Source organism: Trichosurus vulpecula, chromosome 8 (assembly GCF_011100635.1).
Source record: "Trichosurus vulpecula isolate mTriVul1 chromosome 8, mTriVul1.pri, whole genome shotgun sequence".
Classification (NCBI taxonomy): Eukaryota; Metazoa; Chordata; class Mammalia; order Diprotodontia; family Phalangeridae; genus Trichosurus; species Trichosurus vulpecula.
Genome location: NC_050580.1, coordinates 205,204,273 through 205,225,121, shown reverse-complemented (window position 1 = coordinate 205,225,121; position 20,849 = coordinate 205,204,273). Strand labels below are relative to the sequence as shown.

At 38.9% G+C, this 20,849-nt stretch overlaps 1 protein-coding gene across 3 annotated transcripts in view; it reads right to left on the bottom strand.

The window, feature by feature from the left end:
- Nucleotides 1–3,972: 3,972 nt before the first annotated feature.
- ZFYVE1 (zinc finger FYVE-type containing 1) overlaps nucleotides 3,973–20,849 on the bottom strand; it is a 56,582-nt gene continuing 39,705 nt past the window's right edge. For all 3 annotated transcript variants that reach the window (XM_036735642.1, XM_036735640.1, XM_036735641.1), the window contains 8 exons: nucleotides 18,233–18,339; nucleotides 15,375–15,483; nucleotides 14,793–14,890; nucleotides 14,586–14,703; nucleotides 8,386–8,556; nucleotides 7,612–7,792; nucleotides 7,038–7,151; nucleotides 3,973–5,821 (listed from right to left, as the gene is read on the bottom strand). In XM_036735642.1, the coding sequence (XP_036591537.1) occupies nucleotides 5,589–5,821; nucleotides 7,038–7,151; nucleotides 7,612–7,792; nucleotides 8,386–8,556; nucleotides 14,586–14,703; nucleotides 14,793–14,890; nucleotides 15,375–15,483; nucleotides 18,233–18,339 (1,131 nt within the window). In that variant the 3' untranslated portion in view covers nucleotides 3,973–5,588. The remainder of the gene's footprint in view (nucleotides 5,822–7,037; nucleotides 7,152–7,611; nucleotides 7,793–8,385; nucleotides 8,557–14,585; nucleotides 14,704–14,792; nucleotides 14,891–15,374; nucleotides 15,484–18,232; nucleotides 18,340–20,849) is intronic.

Sequence of the window (20,849 nt, the reverse complement as noted above, 5' to 3'; positions counted from 1 at the left end):
ATGAAAAACTACCCAAAGTTAAGTTTTTACATAAGGATAACATGAAATACAGTGGGGAATAATAAAATATAATGCAGACAGTAGACCATTTAAAGGTGATTTTTCAATATTAAAGAACCATGTAGAGGACTAAGTATCTCATGTTGGCACTGAAGTTTGAAAATGAAAATATGGGGGAAGGTATTGAAAGGGCGAAGAACAAATTTATCACCACCTCAAAGTGTGGGAAATTAAGAAATCTCTCTTAAGATGTAGAGTTAAAGATGACAGACAGTATAACAGCTGAACTGTTTTAAGCCTAAATAGCCACAACATTTAGAGAGGTCAGTGATCATGTCGAAGTGACTAGACTGTATTTGGTCCTAGAAAAGAGCTCATGCTGCAGAAAAGTTGTAGTGTTAACAGAAGGAGAAACAAGTTGTCCAAAAGCAGAATTAATAAGCTTCTCAGATAAGTAGGCGCCCCACTCCTGGTAGACCAGGTAATACAAGATTGACCAGATGAGAGGATTGTTTTTGAGGGACAAGTTGGAACAGACAACCTCTGAAATGTTTTTTTTTGGAGTGGGGGGATAGAAAAGGGAAGGTGTCAGTTGCTGTTAGAAAATGCTGTAGTGATATTGCACATATAAATAACACTGTGTCATAAAGCTCTTCTCTTACAACCTCGTAAGTGGCAATGCTTTTCTATTCTGCTTTTCTCTGTTAACTTCAACATGCTAATTAAATAAATTACTTGGCTTCAGACTGTCAATGGACTGCCCACCATCATATGCAATTTTAGCTTAAGTTGAATGAGTTTCAATTGTTTAGCCAAAGCCCATATTATTTTTTCACCATTGCAATGTAAGAACAGTCTTCCTCCTCTTCCCCAAATTTGAAGATTTAACTGTATTTTAATTATATGGTTCCTTCCAAGACTTTGGATTTCTGTATTAAATCACTGTATTAGACTCTAACAGGGATGCACCAGTCATGTAAATGCATTTAACTTATGGCAACAACAGATGAAACTCTGGAGCTACATATCACTGGGTTATTAGTTCCCCTTCTCCCTCACCACCTGCTTCAACACACACAAACACACAGGAATTAAAAGGTTCTCAGGGCTAAGACAACTTTCTTAGTTTCAAAAAGAAATTCTATCTAAACTGAGTGATTAGGTAACAGAACATGTCCATTAAAGTTAATTATATAAATTTCAAAAGCGTGATTTGATTTTTTTTTCTGTAGGCCAATTTCTTCCCCGGTTTGGGGGCAAAAAACCCAGAAAATTTAAAGTAAAAATAAGCAGTTTAAAATAGTGAAATCATTTGTTAAATACAAACAAAAAGTTTAGTATTTGATTCCTAAATTTTATATTTCTCTACCTCATTTTTTTTTAACTAAATGGGGTAAAACTGACACCACAATGACCTATGGAGACTTTAGTGAAAGGAAACTACTAGGCTGACAATGATTACTAAATTTCAAAAGCCCTCTCTACGGGGGGAGGGGGGGGGGGAGGTATCAGGTGCCTTTATTTCCTTTTCATCTTTTCCAGGAAGGTACCATCCAAAGCTGGTGCAAGCAAGTTCAGAATGAGGATAACATTTTTGTTTTGGGGGGGTTTTTTTGAGGGGGGAAGGCAAGGCAATTGGGGTTACGTGACTTGCCCAAGGTCACACAGCTAGTGAGTGTGTCAAGTGTCTGAGGTAGCATTTGAACTCAAGTCCTCCTGACTCCAGGGCCGGTGCTCTACTCACTGCACCACCTAGCTGCCCCATGAAGATAACATTTTAACAGGCAAGGTGGGGAGACCAAACAACTCCAGGTCGATGAAGTCCTATAGCATTTCTCAGTGTGCTTCCTTTATTTAGTCTCACTAGAGCATTGTGACTTACTTGTAGCTGCCCTATTAGGTGAAGGGTCTTGGCTGCAGGATTATAGCAGTGTACAGATTTCCCCGGGCTTCCACTTCCACCCAGGGGATGTGGTGATGGACTCCTTTGGGTCCCATTGCTTAGGCAACCATTTAGTCAACTACACACAGAAATAACTCTAAATAAAGTATCAGCAGTAAGTTCAGTACTTAGAAAACATGCACACAATCTACAAAAAAATCTTTTAAATCAACACCTTATCAAAAATCTGTTGAGTCTGAGCAAAGGTAGACAAAGGAAGTAGCAGTACAAAAAGCAGCACTTACCAAGATTTCACAACAGGATGTACTTTCCTATTCTCTATGGTACTTTGATTGAACCAACGAGAATCAAATTATTTTCTACATTGCCTTATACTCCAGACCAAAGTTTATGGCTCTAGATATCATCAATCATCATCTAGACCAGAGGTTTTTAACTGATTTAGTATCATGGACCAACCTGGTAGTCTGCTAAAGCCTATGAGCCTCTTTCGGAGAAAAATGTTTACTCCATTCAAAATTGGAAGGAAATGCTAAATTTTAGAGATTAGTCAAAATATTGTCATTTTCTTCCTCGCCCAAGTTCACAAAAGCCCTAAAATCTATCCATACACCACAGGTTAAGAACCCCCGCTAGGCCAATCCCATATCTACACAAGTGTATTCTGTCGTTCTCATTTAGTTGTTTCAGTTGTGTCTGACTCTTCATGAATCCATTGGGAGTTTTCTTGGCAAAGACACTAGACTGGTTTGCCATTTCCTTCTCTCTTCTTCCTCATTTTACAGATGAGGAAATTGAGCCAAATAGGGTCAAATGACTTGATCAGGGTTACACAGCTACCAAGTGTCTAAAGCTGGATTTGAACTCAAGAAAGAAGAGTCTTCCTAAACCCAGGCCCAGAACTCTATCCACTGTGCCACCTATACAAGTCCTGTCCCCAAGCTAATCTCCATTACTCTGGGGAGAAGGCATGCCAAATACTTAACACTAGAAGATCAGGCACATCACACAAAAATATTGTGATTTTACTTGGAAATAATTTCCACCTTATATTTCTGTTTTCTCTGCCTTGGCAGAGAAAAGCAATTACTGACGCAGCACACGGAGTCTGGAAGACCTGAGTTACAATCCAGCCTAAGAAATAAAGTAATTAGTTGTGTGACAATGGAGAAATCACTTAACCTCAACTGCAAAATGGCAATAATATAGCACCAACCTCAGAAGGCTGTAGTGAAGATTTAAGTGAGATAATATTCGTAAAGTACTTAGTACAGTGCCTGGCATCTAGTGACTTAATAAATGCTTACTGTCCCTCCCTCAATTTTTGAATCAAAAAAAAATGCAGTGCATCAATTAACACACCTTGGCACTTTGAGGTATTCTTAAATTTTGGTCCTTCTAGTATGTCTAATTTTCACCCTACTCTGTCTCCTGCCTCATGCCAAGCCTCCAGGCTCTCCTCCCTACCCAAAAAAGAAGAGAAAGCTAGATTATGGAAAATTAGAACAATGAAGGGGAAAGCAGGTGGGACCAAGAAAGAATGAGAGTAGTTACTGCTACAAGAAAATAAGCTGCATTTTGACCAGAGTTGAGGATGAGGAAGAAGTAAGTATGATTTTTACATGCACCTAATATAACAAATTAAAGGTCTAATGAAGAACCTGAGGGTAACATAATATGAAAAAAGTAACATTCAATCACACAAAAAAACTATGCATAGAAATGTTAAAGTACTTACCCATAACTCCAAAACCAAACATTTGTATCAGTTAAAGCAAACTAAACCTAACCTTCACACCCTATCTTTATAACTATGTAAATGCCCACTCCACCACCCATCCATGGCAGGTAATACATCTACCCTGCTGAAGAATAAGAAAATTTGACAGGATTAGGAGAGACAAAAGAAGGAAATTTACCAAACTGACATTCTCACAGAAATGAGGTTCCTACCTTACTTTTATGTCCTCAACACAGCTAATAACTGCTTCCTCACCAACTAGGATACAGAAGTGTGTATTAATTATTCTTTGGGGGGGTATAAGGGAAGAAAAAAAGGACAGCTCACGTTTCAGAAGGAATATTCCTTTATAACAGTTAATTTAATAATATACAGTTCTAGAAGGAGGGCCTCAGCCACTGTGCTATAAGGAGACAGTAAGGGAACAGGTCTCTGAATAGGACCCAATTCTGGCTACCCATGATCATGAACTGTCTCTCAGATGGGATGCCCCTCCAACACACACACACCATCCATCGTTAAGGGGCAAACTTTCCATTTAGTTCACGTCCAGAATTTTGTTGCTTTTTAATTAGTTTTTGGCCATAGAAGATAAAATCCACCACAGAAGATTATTTTAGCAAAAACAGTCTCGTTCCAGTCACCTCATGGTCAGGGATGGAGGTCCGTGGTACCTTGATAAACAGAAGTCCATTTGATATCTCTTGTAAGGACTGAAGAGATGATGGAATTTTGTTTTCTATGTGCTCTGTTATAACATATATACAGGTATGTATGTCTGTGCATATATAGACATGTATACACACACAGATATAGATACATATATATGTTTTAATAAAACTTTGAACAGTCCAATCTGTGCTCTTTGTCCCTGGAAGATTACTCACGGTCATCCCTCTAATAATTAGAGGGCTCATGTGTTTGGGAACCAAGAATAAGACACTTTAAAACAAGCATTAAAATTCTAGGGCAACACTTGGAAGTAAGTCACAGGCTTTAAGGGGAAGTAAGTAGGTGAGGGAAGGTACCCAGGTGCTAAATTTTGGAGAAGGGTCCCCTGCATCTTAGAAAAGCCTAGACAAAACCCCAACAGTAAGTAAAGATACCTTTTTTAAAAAGGAGCATAGGAGAACTTATCTTCTTCCTGTGCTCTCAAATCCAGGAGGTGGTCTGATACCCACACCCTGACTTTCCTAGAGGCTGAAACCTAATTCCAAAACCATAGCCCCTCACCCACCATTCATTCTAGTGACCTGCACTTGAAGGTGGGTGGTTCCTGATTGAAACAGGCTTAGCCAAGGAATTGGAATTTAAGTCCTCCCGAACACCAAAGGGTAGAACTCCCCACACAGCTGTTGAAAGCATTATACCATAAAGCCTTAGTGTCCTTAGCAGCCGGAGGAGTCCACCCTTTGATTGAGGAAGATGAGATAGGAAGGAAAGAAAGGCTTTAAAATGCTTTAAGAGAACAAGCAAAAGGCTAACAAGCAATGCGATGGCTTTGGACCTAGCCCAGCCTCGCAGGGAAGAACCCTTGCTACCATTTTTCCCTGCGCCGGTAACTTTGTGTTAAGGATTCAGTAGTCAACTGCATCCTTAGCACACAATTTCTTTGTATTTATATATATTTATTTATAATTATAGATATATGTATTTATATTTTATTTTTTAAACTGGAATAAAATGCAACGGATTCTGGTTCACTCACCTTTAAATGAGCTGCCCAGTCCCCCCACCCCGAGGGATTTAGGCCTTCAGTCCTGATCTGACCCCCAACTTGACACTTGGCCTCCCATACGGAGGTGGTAGAGCCCCAAGGATACTAGGAAAGAGGGCACACACTACAATAGGCTACCAGGTCAAGGAGGGGAAGACCCCCAAAGAGATTTGTTTCTAACCCTGAGAACCTAAGGAATTGTGAAGGACCTGGAGAGGGAGCTGGCGTTAAAGATCACCAGGCTTTTTATTGCAGTTAAAGCAGACACGGACTGGGTGGTCCCAGCCTCGAGAGGGGACGGCTCGGCGGTCATGGGAACACTCATCACAGAAGCCTTGGCCACAGGCCCGGCAGTGATGTTTGGAAAGCTTTATGCTGAATTCCTTTCGACAATTGTGGCAGTGCAGGATCTCATGGTCAGGCACCCAATAGGCTGGCCGGGCAGCATCTTTCACAAGACCTACAACAGAGACAGAATTATTGTTAGAACTGGCACAGGACCAGACTCAAGTCAGCGTATAGGATATAGTACCTGGACACAAGCTACTTTGCCTAAGCAGGTCTCCTTGTTCTAACATTATAAACCAAGTGACACCATGACATAGTTTAGCAGAGGGGAAAAACAAGAGGGTCCAAAAATATTTTCATTTACCTCTGAGTTTTTCAGTCATTTTTCAGTCGTGTCTGACTCTTTGTGACCCCATTTGGGGTTTTCTTGGCAAAGCTACTAGAGTGGTTTGCCATTTCCTTCTCTAGCTTATTTCACAGAGGAGGAAACTGAGACAAACAGGGTAAAGTGACTTGCCCTGTAAAGTGACACAGATATTATGTGTGAGGCCAGATTTGAACTCAGGAAGATGAGCCTTCCTGACTCCAGGCCCACACTCTATCCATTATGCCACCTAGATGCCCCATTTTTTCCTGAAGTAAAGGCAGATATTGTCTCCCTAGCCAGTAAGTCAAAAGCTCTATCTTGAAAAAGTTTTCCAAGCTCCTTAGTCAAAATGAAGAGTAGTCTAGCCTGAGTCAAGCAAAGAGACAACTGCAGAAGTTCAAATTTCTTGGTTATAGTCCCAATTCTCCTCAAACTTTAAGCTACTTTAGGCTCCAGTCCCAATCTACGCCATCTAAACTTTGTTGTAGAACACACACGAAAATCCCAGCTTGCCTGCAAAAAAAGATGGTCCTGGTTTATACGTTTTGCTGATGTGATCATATGCTTTCCAAGAGATATGCATGAAACCACTAAACTCAAGATCATTAACAGAGACAAATATTAACCACTTTCTTCTCACCCAGATCGAAAAATTATGGTAGAACCAAGTCTTAGTTAACAATACCTATGCCCTTGAAAAGAAGTTGGATATATACTAACCACTTCCAGTTAAGAGAGCTGAGAGACTCAAGAGTATAGATTGAAGTATATTTTCTCTTCCTTAGTTTTTGTGGGGTTTTTTGGGGGGGCAGGGGCAAGGGCAAAGATAATACAGAAAATTATTTAGCTTGACTATATTTTTTTTCTTGCCTCTTCAATGATTTCAGGAGGGGAAGGTGGGAAGGAGAAAATTTGGAACTGAAAATACAATTGAATTAAAAAAGAAACAGAGTAGATAATTCAAGACTCATCACTTTGCAAGGAATCCACTATACTGGCATGAATAATTGCCCATGCCCACCTAGTGGTATATCAATGGCTGTTACTACTGCTCCAAGGGTATTCTGCACTGCTTCGCCCACTTTCCTGGCAATCAGAGTCCCACCTTCTTCGTCCACCTGTGCCTCTGGAACATCTGTGCAAAAAACATTTTTGTATTAAAGGAAAAGCCTAATGATAAACCCTCATTCATCTCCAACAGATGAAGACCAGCTCCCTTGTGAAAGTAAGAAATATGAAAGATATGAAAGAAAAAACCAACTTCTAGATTCTTCTCCCAGGGTAGTACAGTTCAATTCCATAAGGTTTGAAGCCTACATATTCTGAGAATATTTACTAACCTACCTTCAAAATCAAAGACAAAAGGACTAAAATTTCAGTGTACACACTAAGTATATTGAGAAATGGCACCCACAGGACTATGAGTACAGAGAAGAGGATAAGCCAAAACCAGAGACAAGAATCACCCTCAGAAAAGTGATCTAGTTTGAGAGTGTACCGGGGGGAAGTATCCAATCCCAAATGCCCAGTGAAGTGCCCAAAGGAAGGAGGTACTCTCCACCTCTGCTCTTGCAGCTCCATCGTCCCACTATTACCTAAATGGACGTTTCTTGCATCAAAGCAGGTGTCACACACCCGAACAGGCGCAGGCCCCCAGCCCCGCTCAGGTACTGGCCGTGTCTTGGATGAACAGCTGTCACAGAAGCCCTCCCCACAGGCTCTGCAGTGATGTTTGGTGTCGTTATCTTTAAATGATGTTGCACACTTGTTGCAGTTCTAACAATCCAGAAACAAAAAAGAAGCAGATCATTTATGTCAGTTCAGGAAAAAGGCAGAGTGACACAGAATAAATACCATGGAGCCAATCAGAGGTTGAATTAGCTGTGAATATTAATTGGAAACCTTCTTTCCTAAAGTTGCATAATCACATTATTCCCAATAGAGAATGTGGTAGTAATATGCCCAAAGCAGTAATATGTTTTTCTTAACCAGAAGTAGGGCAATTTTCCAAAAAAGTTTCTCAGAGGCTAAGATGTCACAGAGCAAAATTCACTACTTGAGCTTCTTAAACTATTTGAGACCAGAGAATCCAGTCCCTTTTAACACGATTAATTAGTTCACTCCCAAGTGGAGAAATTGAAACTAGTGAGGAGACATGACTTATCTGAAGTCATCAAGTTAAAACAGGAAAGGAAAATGTGGTAGACTAGCTCACACTGTTGTACTCTCTCCAGTCACATGTTGTGGATTTTGATGGGAAAAAACAAACAAATCTCCCTGGCTCCTCCCACTGATCTGGCAAGTAAATGGTATAAGCTTAACACATATAATGACAGGGCTGGTGGAACTCTGCAGATGCTACAACATACCAGGATCTGTGAGTTGGGTCTCCAATAGGCGGGGGCAATCTGGTCCGTCAGCCAAGATGTCACTGCCTTTGTGGGCCCAAGGCTCAGCTCAGACACTGACTGTGCCATGAAATTCATCCCATCTAGCAGGCGCTGGGCAGCATTGTTGTTGTCCTTCAAAAATCCATCTGTCTGAAACAAAAAATGGGCACGCATCAAGCCTCCAAATGAAAGAAAGGAGCTAATACTTCTGATAAGCTGAATATTCACCATTAATTAAATTTCATAAATCAATCAGCAAGTATTTTTTAAGTGTCTAATGATATTACATGTCTAGGCACTAGGGATTCAAGCACAAAGTATGTAGTGACCTCTACTCACATGGAGTTTACATCCTAATGAACACAAAACCATCTGGGAAGATTGATGGCACAGAAACCACCACATTCACTTCTATACAAGTATCAAATCCATTGAATTTATTAGATATACCCCCAACCTAAGGGACGAGGGCCTACAGAATCACCATAAAACCCAGTGTATATATATGTAAATCACATTGCAAACATGAAAGCACTACATGAGTATTAGTTACTATATTTAACCTAAAACAAGGATTAAAATATACATTTTTGAAGACTGATAAACGTTACTAGAACCTCCAATTATGTAGGCATATAAACAAAAAAGGCAGTTTAATCTTTATAAAAATGTTTATCCTTATAACAAAAATAATAATAGCTGACATGCATGTATTATTTTAAGATGTGCAAAACATCACACAAAGAGCATCTCATTTGATCCTCATAATAAGCCTAGGATATGTGCACTGCAGGTAACAGTATTCCCATTTTATAGATGGGAAAACTTAGACTAACGTTTAGAGCTTAAATGACTTGACCAAAGATAAATATGTATTTGTTTCCTGGAATATAACTTATATCCTATGATGATGATGACTTAAAGAAGAGAACACTATCAACCCTCATGGTATCTGTGGTGGTAAGAGCCCAAAGGAAAAATGTCCAACTGAATGGAAGTCCTCAGAGCACACTAGCCTGAACCAAAAAGGAGGTCATTTCTAGAAATGAGATCACAGTATACTGACCAATTCAGAAAGCAAAGGTGTTTGAAAAGGAAAATAAATAAACGCTCTGGATTGTGATGTTAAAGTGGATATAATGCAACAATAGGTAGCTGCTCAGAAAGAAAGGTACAGTTTTGTAGAGGAGCCAAGAGTTAAGAATTTAGGGTTGTGACAACCTATCATATTTCTGTGGGTAAAGAAGTTTAGGGTCAACTTTTGTTCCTAAATTATTCCATGTGAGAATCAAATTTTCATAAAATAAAAGCAGATTATTTCCTTATCAATGCAAGGGTTTTCTCCTAACATCCTGAATTCAAAAGAAACCTTTAAAGTTAAGGACAGAGAACAGAGAAGGATCTCAAGGGTCACTCATGCCTACCACACCATGAACATTTTTAAAATGTAAAAACTTTACATGGTATTTGAAAAATATCAAAATATCAATATTTCTTCATATAAAGAAAAAACAGAACAAGGTTTCTGCAAGATGTTACTCTTTTTTTTTTTAGTATATAGTAAGTTTAACATGGCAGCTCCAATATGCCTTGCTAGATTATGTCCCCTTCTGAAATTCCTTTTGCTCTCTTCTGTGTATTTTTTAAATGTCTCATTAATACTCTTTGTTTTCTCTTTTCATACATTACATTCATATGCCTTCATCTGTTTAGCCATTTTCCAAATGATGGTTGCCCACTTTATTTCAAGGTCTTGGCTTTAAAAAAAAAGCAATTAAAAATACCTTTGAACACATAGGTCTTTTCCTTCTTTGAAAAAAAAAATCCTCATTGGGGTATGACAGTATTAGCCATATCTTGCAGTTAAAGAGTATACACAATTTAGTGATTTGTGGGAGAAATACTGTTTCAAATTACTTTCCAGAATGGCTGGATCAATTCATTGGTGCATCAGTATACCTGTCTTCCCATTGTAATTATCCTCCCCCTGACACTAACCTGCCTAACTCTCCACCCTGCCCTAATATCCCTCCAAAAATGCCCTATCTTGCAATAAATAAAGCAAAATAAAATCCATACATTGCCTACATCTAAAAACATTAAGCCTGATTGTACAACCCTCGTCCATCATTTTTCTGTCAAAGGTGGAAAGCATTACTATTCTTCTGGAGTTCCTGACTGATCAGTATACTGACCTTGATTCTTAAGTATTTCAAACTTCTTTTCCTTTAGAGTGCTTTAGTCACTGTATAAAATGTCACTATTCATTAGTTCATATAGTTCAGATTTGTCTGAATCCATCATTTCTTACAGTGCAATGAAATTCCATTACAATCACACAGAATGATCATACAATGATTTGTTCAGTCATTCCCTAATCGATGGACACCAATTTTGTTGCTCTTTGCTACAAAAAAAAAGTGCTGCTATAAATATTTTTGTACATATGATTCTTTTCCCTTTTTTAAAAAAAATCTCTTTAGGCTATATGGCAACAACCCTAGCACCATCATTGTGTCAGAGAATATGCATAGTTTGGTGACTCTCTGGGTGTTGTTCCAAATTACTTTCTAGAATGATTAGATCCATTCGTAGCTTTACCCACAATGTATTAGCGTGCCTCTCCTCTCAGCCTCTCCTACAACTATCATTTTCCTTTTTTTATATCCTTGCCAATCTGATGGCTATCAGCAAAACTTCAGACTTTCTTTTATTTCCATTTCTCTTGTTAAAGCATTTTTCATATAGTTGTTGATATGTACATTTCTTCTTTTGAAAACTGCCCCCTCATTTATCTGGGGAATGGCTCTTATATTTATGTACTCGTATCAATTCCCACTGGATATCAGACTTTCCTGTAAAGATTTTCCTTAATCAGTTGTTTCCCATTTAACAACAGTGATTCTGTTAATACAAAAACTTGCAATTTTATGTAATCAAAATTGTTCATTTTATCTCCTGTGATGCTCTCTATCCCTTCTTTGTCAAGAATTCTCCGCTCCCCCACCTCCAACTGCTTTCTAATTTTCTCAGGAGATTTTGTCCAATATTGACTCTTTACCCAGCTGTTCCAGCAAGCAAGTTCTTTATTTTTTAACTAGTACCAAATAGTTTTGTAATTTGACTCATATAATTCCTATGTGTGTCTTGGTAGATGCAGATATTTTATACATTCTATCATTATTCTAAAAGGAAATTCTTTTTCTATCTTTCTACTTAGTTTCAGTGGTAATATACAAAAAGGCTGGGGGGGAAGGGAAGGGTTATTTTTATCCTACTACACTTACTACAGTTACTGTTTCAATTAACTTTTCCGTTGAATCTCTCTAAATTCATCAATATTAACTGCCTCTTTGCTAGTACTTTATTCAATATTATTATTATTATTATATCAATATTCATTAGAGATATTATGTTTTTATTTTCTTCCTCTGGGTTCTCTCTCCCTGGATTAGAAATAAAGATCATATTTGTCACATAAAAGAAATGTGTAAGAGTAGACCCTATCTCCCTATTTTTGCAAACAATTTATATAAGGGTGGAATTATTTTTTGTTTTTTTTTTTTTAATTTTTAAAATGTTTTGCAGAGGCTTTTTTTCATTTCTATGACTATTCAACAATCAATCTTCTTCAAATCTTAAGTAAAAGCCCTGGCTTGTAACAAATATGTACGGTCAAGCAAAATAAATCAAGGCTTGTCCGTAACTGAGAATGCATATCTAGTTCTGTATCTCTAATCCTTCACCTCTCTACAAAGGGATGTAAGATACGCTTTATTATCAGTCTTTAGAAATCATGATTTCAGTTGACATTTTAGTCAAAGTTCTGAGATCTCTCTGAGTTGTTTCCCCTTACTGTACTGTAGCCATCAGTTAAAATGTTCTCCTCTCTGATTCCTCTTTCACAACATGACTAATGTGGAAATATGTTTAACGTAATTGTACACATATAACCTATATCGAATTGTTTGCTATCTTGGTGAGGGGGGAGGGAAGGGAGGGAGAAAAATTGGGGGCAGCCAGGTGGCATACTAGACAGAGCACCGACCTTAGAGTCAGGAGGACTTGAGTTCAAATCCAACCTTAGACACTTACTGAGAAAGTCGCTTAACCCCCACTGCTCCCAAAAATAAAAAATAAACTATCTTTATGTGTAACTGGAAAAAAATACTATTAAGAACCAAAACAAATTCTACTCACTATGTTTTGCATTTGTTTATATGTCTTTTCATATTTCTCTGAATCTATAATAAAGCTCATTTCTTATGGCACAACAAAATTCCACCACATTTGTGTACCACAAATTGTTCAGCCCCTCCCTAAATGATGGGCATTTCTTTTGTTTCCAATTTTTTGCCACAACAAAAAAATGCTGCTATAAATATTCTTTTATAGATATATGACTTTTCTTTCTATTCCTGACCTCCTTGAAAGTACAATCTAACAGTATCATTGGGTCTGAGGATTCATGCAGTTTTCAGTATAGTTCCAAATTGTTTTCAAGAATGGTCATACCACTTCATATTTCCAAGAGTACGCTAAGCACCCATCCTCCTACTACCATTTTAACAATCGTTATTTACTTGTTTTGTCATCTTTGCTAATCTGACAGATATGCGGTCATACTTTAAAAGATATCTGGGTCTGTATTTCCCTTATTAGTGAATCGGAGCATTTTTTCACATGGTTGTTCATAGTTTGCGTATCTTCATTTGAAAATGGTCTATTCATATCCTTTGACCAACGTGCAACTGGGGAACGGCTTGTTCTTATGTATTTGTATTAGTTCCCTAAATAGCTAAATAGTAGGCCTTTAGCAGAGATATCTGCAGTACACACTTGCCAAATTGTTTTCTTTCTGATTTTAAATATATGTATTTTGCTTGCACTAAGGCTTTTCAATTTTACACAATCGAATTTCATTTTATCTTTTTAGATAATCGCTATCCCTTGTTTAGTTAAGAATTCTTCTCTTACTTGGGAAAGATACCTCCTCCTTCTGTCCTCCAAAATTTTCATGAAATACTCTGGTATTTCATTCATTTTTCCATGTGGAGTATTACAATATATGGTACAATATGTTGCTCTAAAACTAATTACTGCCAGATTGCTTTCCAGCTTTTCTAAGAATTTTGGTGTCAGGAATAGTCATTAATATGCTGGTAATGAAGACTTCTGGTAAGGATTGTGTTATAAAAGGCTATAGAGGAGCCCTGTTCTCTGTTCTTCAGCATATAGCTGAAAAGGGGTCCAGATGTAGCAAGGATGAAGAAAACTGAGGAGGAACAGAAGTTCCTGCATCTATCTAGGGTGCAAAGGACTGCACAAGTGCATGGCCAGAGCATGATTAGCAGAGCCTGCTGGGAGGTGGGTGGCACTGGGGAAGCCAGCAGGACCTCTGGAGCCTGGGAGGTCTGGGAAAAGAGGAAGACCAGGAATCCTGCAAGCTTGGTCAACAGGGCCAAAGCCAGCAGCCATTTTGAATAAGGACATTCCTGGTGAGGCGGGGAGGAGGGCGGTTGCAAGCTGGAGTGAGATTTGATAATCAGGACCTAACACCTAAGCCCTGACAGAACAGAAAAAGAAATTTAGGGAACATGTACACCCAAAGAGGAAATAATTACTGCATATTACAAATGATATGATAGTTTACATAGAGAACCATAGGGATTCAACTAGTAATCAGTTGGAAATATTAACGAGTAAAGTAGCAGGATATAAAATAAACCCATTAAAATCAATAACCTTTTTGCATATTACTAACAAAAGTTGGAAGAAATAGAAAAGGAAGTCTCATTCCAAATAACTACAGAATGTATAAAGTGCCTGGGTATCCATCTAGCTAGTCATTACTCTCATGAATACAAGTACAAAATACTTTATATAGAAATTAAGAAAGACATTTGCTTATGATTGGGCTGTGCCTCCATAATAAAAATAGTGTTATTACATGAATTAATTTACAGATTTAATGCCATGCTATTGAAACTACCGCGGAGTTATTTTGAAGCCCTTGACCGAATAATCCTAACATTTATCTAGTAGAACAAAGGCCAAGAATCTCAAGAAGAGTAATAAAAGGTTTGAATCAAGTGGAACAAGCCTTGTTAGATCTGAAATGATAAAGTAGACCGTTTGGTCTACTGTCAGAAATCTGTCAGAAAAAGGAGAATACTTACTCCAGGCCAGACATGTTCAATTTCTGTCCGTACTACTGTGTCCACAGGATCTTGATTCCCAAACCAGTACTGCCGACTACGATATACCACACCACAGTTAGGACACTCAATCACATACCTGAAATGGAGGTAAATAGTTATCCAGGTAGGCCTAAGAAGGAGATGGGCATATATCAAAGTATCTGAAACTCAGGTACCTCTACTCACCCAGACCATGCATACTTTGCAAGACCCATCCAAGGGGAGTCAGTAGAAGCAGATGTTTTAGGCACTACACTGACCTCCTTTCCTCTTTCATAGCAGGCCTGGAACACACAGCACTTCATCAGCTTCTTGTGTATGTAGAAAACCCAGCCCCACATGAACACTACTAAAATTTGGGATCACATACAGGTCAGAAAAAAAAAAAAGCATCATTTTTCTCTGAAGTTAATCCACAGAACATGAGTATACACATGAATATACAAAGTCTAAAAATGACTAGATGGCACTCTGTGGCCAGAGAAAGACATAGTGAGTAAAGACCAATGCCTAAACGATACATCTAGCAGATATAAAGTGAAACAAAGTCAGGAACTGTCTGAAAGAACATCTCATCTGAAAATGAACACTTAGATATCTCATAAAAGGCACTAGTAACATTACAGTACACTTGGAATTCACACTTTGACTTCAAAAGCACTAAGATAGGACAGGAGGTAGCTCGTGGACTGTTTCAAGCTTCATGTCTCTCAGGAGAGAAAGAAAGAAGCACGCTTGTACGAAAAATAAAATCCCCCCACTACTTACTTTGCAGGTATAGACCCGATTATCATACTGGTGGGAGTAGCTACAGCGGCTCTTTGCTTCATGAGGCACTCCTTCTTTTCCATGATTCATGCTGTTTTTACATCCAGACCTATGATACAAAAAAGTAACAATGATGCAACAAGCAAGCGAGCTAATGCTGTTAGCCTGGAAGATATTTTAGGCCAAAACCAGCCATGGATATTACTGTGATACATTCATCAGCATTAATATGACTAAGAATTGGAAGGTCTCAAGATAAATGAATGAAATGAGGCCAGGTAACACATGGCCCTCCATTCCAACTTCCAACTGTCAAGAGAAAGAAAGGAAAACCATTGTCCTCACAGCCCAAGAAGAGAAATCAATCAACAAATATTTATTAAGTGCCTGCTGTGTGCTAGGCACTGGGGTACAAATACAAAGGGCAAAATGAAATGATCCTCTTCCTTAAACAGCTTACACAGGGGCTAGGGAAGCAGGAAAAGGGGAAAAATATGTGCACACAAACTTATACAAGTAAAAGGAAAATATATAGACTATAAGTGCAAAATAATTTGGGAAGAGGCTCTAGCAACTACTGAGAGGTCATTGGGAAGGAGGTAGGACTTGAGCTGGGATTTAAAGAAGCCTAGGAATTCTAAGTGGCAGAGGTGAGAACACAGTGCATTCCAAGCATGGGGGTAACAGCCTATGCAAAGGCATGGGATGGGAGATGTTATGTTGTGTAGGAGTGACAATAGTGAGTAGGTTGGACTGTTCAGTGCATGAAAAGGAGTAAATGTGTAAGTTTGAAAAAGTAGCCTAAAACCAGATTGTGGTGGGCTTTAAATGCCAAACAAACAAGTCTGTATTTTGTCCCAAGAGGAATAAGGAGCCACTTGACATTATCAAGCAGACAACTAATATGGGCAGAACTATACTTGAGAAATATCGATTTGGTAGCTTTGGAGAACAGACTGGAGAAAAGACTTGAAAAGCAGGGAAGCCAATTAAGAGTCACAATAGTCAAGGTGGGAGGTGATAAGGAATTGAACTAGGGCAGCAGCTCCGTGAGTGCAAAGAAGAGGAAAGATAGGAGAGATATCATGGAGTGAAAAGAAAAAATCATTTCCAAGAGTAAAAAGCTAAAGCAGGACTTCGAGGATCCTGTTTAGAAAAAGAACAAAGAGACCCAACACGCTTAATTAGAGATGAAGCCTGATATCACAGGATCATATTGAGAGAGCTAGAGGAAACCTTAGAATACATCAAGTCCAACGCCCTCACTTTACAGATGAAGAAATTGAGGCACACAGAGGTTATAGGCGATCTGCCCAGGGTCCCACAGCTAGTAAATATTTGGGTTGGGATTTAAATCTAGGTCTTCTTAACTCTTGAATCCAATCCAACCAATAACGGAAAAAATATTTCTCCTACAACACACCTGACAAGTAGTCAAGTCTTTCCCTGAAGGCTCCAATGTCAAGCAACCCCCCACCTCCAAAGATAGCAAGTTACAATTTTTGGATAACTCTAAAAGGCTTTTTCCCCCTCTTATATCAAACTTAAATGTGACTCTGAAACTTCTACCCACTGCTTCTTATTCTTCCCTCTGAACCTTGTTCAACCAAATAGAGCAAAAGTTGAATCATTCTTCCATATGATAGTTCTCTAAATCCCTGAATGTAGTTACTATAATATCCTTCCTAACCTTCCTGAAGTCAAAACATTGCAAGGTCCTTCAACTGATCTTTATGCAGTATTAACTCGACACCTATTCTGGTTGTCTTCCTCCGGACATTCTCCACACTGATGTCCTTCCGTAAATGAACAAACTACACAATGAGAGCTGATGGGGGCAGGATAAAACATATCTCCATTAACGAAGTCTGAAACTGCATTAGCATGTTTTAGCTGTTGTCTCTTACTGAGTTTCTAGTCAACTAAAACCTCAAATCTTTTTCAGAAAAAACTATCCATGCAAATCTGTGAGGTTAATTTGTTTAACTTACGTATAACACTTTACATTTATCTCCATTAAATTTTATCTTATTAGAGTTAGTCCAATCATATCAAAGATCTTTTTGGATCCTGATTCCATAACACAGCATATTCTTGCAAGCTTTGTGTAATGTGAAAATCTGCTAACATGACATCTGCGCCTTTTTCCAAACGACTGATAAAAATGTTAAATAGCATATCCCTCATTTTGCAAATGAGGAAACCAACGCCCAGATAAATGAGTGATTTGCCCAGGGTCACACAGGGAGGAAATAGTCAAAGAAAGCCCTGGAAGTGAATCCCAGATCTTACACTAGCCAATCACTTAGCCTCTCTCATTTATAGAGCAGAGAAAATGTTGTCAGTGAGGATCAAATGAGATAATTTATGTTTTTATGAACCTTAAAACATTATACAAATGTCAACATTTCCTGTAGAATATAAGTTTCTTGAGAGGAAGGATTGTTTCGTTTTTTTCCTCAGTTCCTTGAAGAGAATATATGCTTAATAAATGTTTGTCCGACTAACAAGTAGCAAAATTAGGATTCAAACCTAGTTCCTCCTACTGTTAAGCCCGCTGCTCTTTATCCTATATTGAACTATGTCTTAGTCACTATTCATTAGATAATTCAATATGACATCAATATTTAGATATTCAACCTAACCCCTATCCCACATTGCTCAGATGCCGTTCTGGTTTGGAATTTTCAAAGGTTAATTCTGAAATAGGCTTTGAACTTCATAAGACATCATGATCCACAGGCATTTCTATCTTATGACTTTAAAAAAATTGGGGACCTATTAATTTGTCCTACAAAGTAGGCCATGCCCACTCACTCTTCTGGTAGTGGATAGGATGAGTTGTTGTCTTCACTTACCCACAGCTGAGGCAAATGGAGGAGCAGGTGAAGTATTCGTCTGGAAAAAAGGAACTGTGAGCCATCTGGTCATCAGGGATCTCACCACTGAAGCGGTCACTCAATGCCTGCCAGAATGGAGGGAGAAGGCAAAAAACTACTAAGTAACTCAGCAGAAAGCCATTTCCGCCCTGTTTTCTCTTTGAAGGAGCAGCTTCCATAGAAAGGCTAAATTACTGACCTGCTCTAAGAGGTTCCTCACCTGGGGTGCGGAGATCAACCAAATGCGAATGCTGCTATCGCGGCCCAGCAAGCACTAATCAATACTTCAATAAACCTCAGAAAGAAAGTAACCCCTCTCTTACAAAAAACCATGAAGCAGATGGTTCCACTAAATTCCATTTAAAGTTGAAATCTGTCATATACTGGATCTTTAATATCGGACAATTACAAATGTAATTGCCTACTTTTATCATGGTCAAGTTGGCAATGAGAAAATAAGGCAAAGATAGGTGACCGTTTTCACTGTGACCCAGTAGTAGCTCCTATAATGTTAGGATTTCCTGGGTTCCTTACTCTTTCCTTTCCCTCCCCTCACAATTCACAAGAGTGGTTTATTAAGGGTTGAGAGGGTGTCAAGATGAGGAGGAAAACTATGCCAAAATATAAGGAAAAATTAGGATAACTTTTGGCAACCTTTTATCAGTACTGCTAAGCCCAAAGACAGGAAGCAGCCGAGCCTCCCTGGAGTTGAAATGAATTCCAGGTCGAAGGATAAAATGTTTGCAGAGACAAACTGAAAAATTGATGTTGAAAGGCATCTTCCCTTTCTAACCTGCTATTTACTTATTACATTCTATTAGGTCATCCTTTCGAGGTGAATATTTTTCCCCTCTTAAGTCCTACTCAGACATAGATGAATCTGAAAAAAGCAATGCAATTTCAATCAGCTATTTTCCAAAGTTATGCAAATTAAAGAGGAATAGATTCTGTAGTCATTAAGATGCATCCAATTTCACTTTAAATTCCAGGTTTTCAACAGTTAGTTTAATCAATTAAATATCTTTCAAAAGGGAGGGATTTTCTTTTTTGAAGAAGGGATAACTTTTTTAATTGAAAGAAATGTTAAGATTAATTTTGGGCACAGGCAAAGAGATTCCAATGTCACTGCAAAAGCTTCAGCCTCCGGAGAGAACTTTATACAATGGAGAATATTTAAATAAATGCTTTAAAAGCCCAGACAAGTATAAAATGATCCAATTTAATGATAAAACAGAAGAATTCCCCCTTATGTGATGATTTTTGAAAAGGAACTCAAACTCTTGAACACAGCTTGAAAACAGTAAGACACGAAAAAGTTAAAAAAAATACCAAAAAAGTAAAATAAATATGATTTCTTTTGCTTGCAATACCGACCTCTCTTCTTTTTCCCTTACCTTAGCACTCATACTTTAGCACTCAAATTCAAATCCCACATCCTATCTACCATGAAGCCTTCCTGAGCCCCTCCAACCCAAACCACCCTCTTTCTGAGTCCTGTAACTTACTCCAGGTATCACATAGCTTGGTCTTTAAATTTTGTCTTCCCAACTATACATAAACTCTGTACAGTATGGATCAACTATTTTACTTATTGTCTATCCCCCACAGAGCCTAGGACAGTGAAATGCACACCTCAGACATTCAAAAGTTACTTGTTGAAAAGATCACATGCCACTGGAAACTTGTCTTCACTCCCCAGCAAACATTTCTTCCTCATATGAGGGAGTCGCTGACCGCATTCAACACGTTTCTCTTACACTTCCCTGTACAATCTGGCCTCAAACCATCCCAGCCTTTCATGAACAATGGCTCAGACTCCCACAGAGAGTTTGGTTATAATGGCTAAGCAAAAGGTTTGTTTTTGTTGTTCTGGAGGGGTTCCGTTGCTAAATGTTGGACTACAGGTGAAACAGTGGGGTAGACAAAGTTTGTGTCTGGTGCCCTCTTTCCTTCCCTTTTAAACAGCACGCCTCTCCTGGAAACCCTCTGGGCTTGCTTCATTGATCTGTAAAATGAAGGGGTTGGGACTACATGATTTCCACAGTCCCTTCTTGTTCTGAAATCTATGCTCGAACCCCACTCTCCCAGGGCATTGTGATCCTCTCACCCATCCCCCACCCCTCAAGTCCTCTTCTGAACCCTTCTCTCCCTCTCTTCCCTCCCTCCCCCCATCTCTTTCCTCCCTCTCTTCTTCCCCTTTTGCCCCTCTCCTGGTCTCTCCCTCTCCATCTCCTCCTTTCTCCTTCTCGTCATGGGACATATAAGTTGAATTTAGGTACAATGATGCCACTCCATAGTGTATCAACTATTTCGCACTCTGCAGGACTGAAGTTGCTTGCCTGCATAGAACCTCTGTGGGAATGGGACTTGAAGGGTTCAGGATGGGTGGGATAAAATAGGGGAGAATAGGAGGAAAAGAAGAAAAGGAAGAGAGGGGAGAGGTAAGTGGGGAAGGAGGGAAAAAAGGTGAGGAAAGAGAGGGGGAAAGAGGGAGGGAAAGAGGAAGAGAGGGGGAGGGACAGAAAGTAAGTAGGAGGAGAGAGAAAGAAAGGGAGGGAAGAGAGGGGGAGGAGAGAAGAAGGGGAGGGGAGGGGGG